Genomic DNA, 3,856 nt, shown 5'->3' with positions numbered 1-3,856 from the left:
AAATCCCAACATTTAAATGGGCTAAAGGTTGAACAGGTGACACACGTCAAGGGGAACTGCTTACCATCGATGGAGGACATGGGCATAGCATAATGTAGTAGGAAGAAAATAAGGACTGGCTAGAGATTCTGTGATAGACCCTTGGGAGTGAGCAGTATGCGTCCAGGAGAGGGCAACTGTGTCCTGGGCGAGTGTGTCAGGATGACACGCATAAATGAGAATCAGCATTGGGAAGATCAGGTTCACCAGGAGCATGACGGGAGCAGGCCCAGCGGCAGAACTGATCAGTCAGAACCCAGATGCTTTACGGGGCATATTCCAACACTCTGGGGACAACACACACCTCAAGAAACCTACCATTTCAGCCTCAATTCTCTGAGCCTCAGTGAGTGAGGGTGAGTAGGGTGAACTGGTATCACAGACCAGCTTCAGAAAACCATGGCCCAATGAGATGGAACTCTAAGAAGCAACGTTTTGGTCCGCACCTTCTGCATTCACAGCATGAATGAAGACAAAGGTGGAACTAATAAGGTACAGCAGCCCCTGTAAAGCCGAAGTGAAAGGGCAGCTTTCTGCAAAGACAGCTGTAGCAAGGACAGTGTGCCAGAAAACATCTCTTGTGAATCAAAATTAGTCAGGGTCTTGATCACTCAATCTTGAGAATAACTGACCTATTCAAGAGGGTTTTTCCTTCCCATGTGTATTTCATGACATCTAAAGGGGATTTCAGCCAATAAAAATTTACATTCTGCATTTGGTCTTATATCTCCCTTACTTCAGTTATGGTGCACACCACCCCCTTGCCATCCTGAACATGCTCAGTAACAGGACCATCAAGGTCCCATCACTAGCTCTGCCTTGTACCTGTACCAAGGAACTGGCACAGATTCCACAGGAAAGATGACAGATAGCTGCTCAAAACCACAAACACCAGCTTTCAGAATCCTACTGTCCAATGCAGGAATGATAAGCAACACTCCTTTCCCTTTGGAAAAGGTCCAAAGATGTTCAAAATTTTTTATTTTAAAAATAGACTTCATATAGTACAGTAAGAAATTCTTTCTTTCAGTGTTTTACATCCATCATCAACAAGCTGTGGGAAACAGAAGAAAAGAAAATTAGTAACACATAAACTTTAACTTCAAATAATTGAATTAAGTCGTGGATTATAAGAACTGGTATCACAGACAAGAAAACTGAGCCCCTGAAAATTTATGGGCACAACTCTGATGAAAAAAACTATTCCTGGACACAAGGTTCCTCGATATTCAGGCCAAAGTTCCTTCCAATTTACCGGGCCAACAACTACCCAAGAATTTTGGCGGAAGTTTACAAAATCTCAATGCCAAGATGTGCTACCCTTCTACTGTTACAGGCAGCTGAGTTAGTTAGAAATATTATAGGCAGTAAGACAGGGCTGGGCCCTCAAAGGTGCCTGTGCATTAGTTCAGAGACCTTGCAGCCTTGAAGGAGACAATCACCTCCTGCGATGGGTCAGATCTCAAGACAAAAGGCAAAGAGCAAATACACCCATATCCTAAGGATCCACAATCCAAATAGTTCTCGGTCACCCTGAGGAAATCAGGAGTCAGCATCCCACCCTCTACAATAAGAGTCACTGCTGTTAAGCATGCCAGCTTACTATGTGACTCGCTCCCCCATGTGTTCCTGATATAATCAATTTTACCTGAGCAATTAATCTTACTGGTTGACCACAGTTCTGCTCCACCTTATGCCCACCTTGCGAGTTCCCAGTTTTCCTCATTTTTCTCCACCATGGACCCATCTCACCTCATGATTTTACTCTATAAAAGTCCCTTAAAGACAGTCTTGGCAACTCTCTTGGGACCCCTTCTGTCTGTCTGTCTCTCAGACAAAAGCTTTGTTTCTCTCAGTAAATACATTCTGCTGTTAACCACCCTTGTTCCTAAAATTCATTCTTCGATTTTAGAGAACAAGAACTCATACCGGACATACGGTAAATCGGGAGTTTTATCCCCCTATATCACTACCAAAGATGTCATCTAAATGAACGATCGGGGCAGAAACACATTCACGAGTCATTCCTTTTTTTTTTTAATTTGGTGTTTTTCAGTATTTTCGACTTTGAAATTAAGTGTTGTCAGGATGCAACTATACTGCCCACCGTAAAGCATTCTTACTAAACAACCGCAGTGAACTAAACAGTTAATACCGAAGAACGTGTTATTAGAGAAAACCATTTCCACTTTCTAGACAGCGCCCGATCCCAGCCTCCCCTTTGGCCCCGGTGCGCACCGCTCACCCGCGCTCCGGCTGGGAGAGGGCGAGGTGAGGCGAGCCCGGCTCAGACCCGCCCGGGAACGGGGCTTGCGCACCAGCATCGCGAGGCCGGGACCCACGGCGCCGACTCTCAGGCCAGGTCCAGCTTCTTCTGCGTCGTGGCCAGCTTGTCCTGCAGTCTTCGTTTCCTCCAGTCCAGGTAGCGCCTCCGTAACCGGCTCGCTTGCCAGCCCACGAGCACTCCGGAGGCGAAGGCCAGCAGCACCGACACCTGCAGCGTCCTCTCCGACACATCCGCCATCGCGGCCGCCGGGCGTGCAGCGCGGCCTACGGCGTGGCGCCGGGGTCAAAGGACGCAGCGCGTTTACAAGCCGGGGTGCTGCAAAGCGGACTGAAAGACTGAGCCCCGCCTCCTCCCATGCATGGGTGTGTTCTCCAAGACTTCCCCGCTGTCTAGATGGGTCCATGTTTCTACCCCTCCCTAATGTTTAACGTTAATCACATTGTCATGCATGATTAGCTAACACTGCTGTCTTGCCAACCCAATTCTGAGTTCAGAGCCTTAAACTCTATATGTGCTCAGCCCCACGTGTAATTTAAAATTTTCTGGTTAATTGGGTTTTAAAAAATATAAACCAATAGAAATAGATGAAGTTATTTTTAATAATATATTTTGCTTTTCTCAATATATACAGGACATTGTCATTTCAACATGTAATTTGTTTTATTCCCTGTTTTTAAAATTATTGTTTTTATAATGAGTCTTTGGAATATGATATAATTTACAATTAACAGCCCGTCGATACTACATTTCATAGGATGTGCAATTGAAAAGTAGATTTATAGTCGAGTTGTTCTTAACACGTGGGTATTTTTTACAACTGACTTTAGAATCGATTTTAAAATTAAGTGAGGATTCATTAAATTTTTTAAAAAATTAAAATCTAGTACAGGTCTAGGGGTCATGCTGGGCATGAACTGATACAGATCAGAATTGTTGGGATAGAAAAAAGGAACAGGTTTCTAATGATGAAATCCACTGGAACCTGGGATAATTCCCACCTCCTGAGTCTCTGAAGTGCTGGCGGGCCCTTGAGCTTGCTTCTAACTGAATAAAGCAGAGATGGTGTGATGTTAGGCCTGTGGTTACTTCATGCTATGCAAAATTTTTACTAGGTCGAAGAACTTTCTGGCAGCTTGATGAATTAAGTGAACATGTTGAAGATGTTCACAGAGCACAGAATTGCAGGTGACCCCCAGAAATGGCAGGATACCTCTGACCAGTAGCTGCCTGAAAGCTGAAGCCCTCTGTCCTGCAACCATGAGGGAATAAAAGCTGCCTTCGACCCCAACGACCTTGGAGCAGATTCTTCTCCATCAGATACCCCAGGTGAGAATACAGCTGGCTTTTTTTTTTTTTTCTTTTTTTGCAGTCCTGGGGTTTGAACCCATGGCCTTCACAATGAACTACATCTCCAGCCCTTTTTAAAGTTGTTTTGTTGAAACGAGTTCCAGTCTATGGCCATACCACCCTGAATGCGCCCAATCTCATCTGAAACGAGTTCTGTTTAAGTCACTGAATTTCCCTGGGTGG

The 3,856-nt window shown here is 44.9% G+C and overlaps 1 protein-coding gene across 2 annotated transcripts; it reads right to left on the bottom strand.

Moving 5' to 3' along the window:
- Positions 1-1,003: 1,003 nt before the first annotated feature.
- On the bottom strand, positions 1,004-2,725 carry Mtln (mitoregulin). 2 transcript variants are annotated; one of them, XM_063230009.1, is made up of 2 exons: positions 2,278-2,725; positions 1,004-1,093 (listed from the first exon to the last, which is right to left on the bottom strand). In XM_063230009.1, exon 1 carries the CDS (start codon positions 2,561-2,563, stop codon positions 2,393-2,395), a length of 171 nt encoding a protein of 56 aa, XP_063086079.1. In that variant the 5' UTR covers positions 2,564-2,725; the 3' UTR covers positions 1,004-1,093; positions 2,278-2,392. The 2 variants fall into 2 exon arrangements, with proteins under 2 accessions (XP_063086079.1, XP_023418766.2); XM_023562998.2 differs by having other exon boundaries at positions 2,285-2,700.
- Between the last annotated feature and the right edge of the window lie 1,131 nt (positions 2,726-3,856).

The sequence above is a fragment of the Cavia porcellus genome, unplaced genomic scaffold (genome assembly GCF_034190915.1).
Source record: "Cavia porcellus strain 051 isolate PalLab524CR breed Dunkin Hartley unplaced genomic scaffold, mCavPor4.1 scaffold_18, whole genome shotgun sequence".
Classification (NCBI taxonomy): Eukaryota; Metazoa; Chordata; class Mammalia; order Rodentia; family Caviidae; genus Cavia; species Cavia porcellus.
Note: the sequence above shows the minus strand (reverse complement) of the source record. Positions and strands in the feature narration are given on the sequence as shown.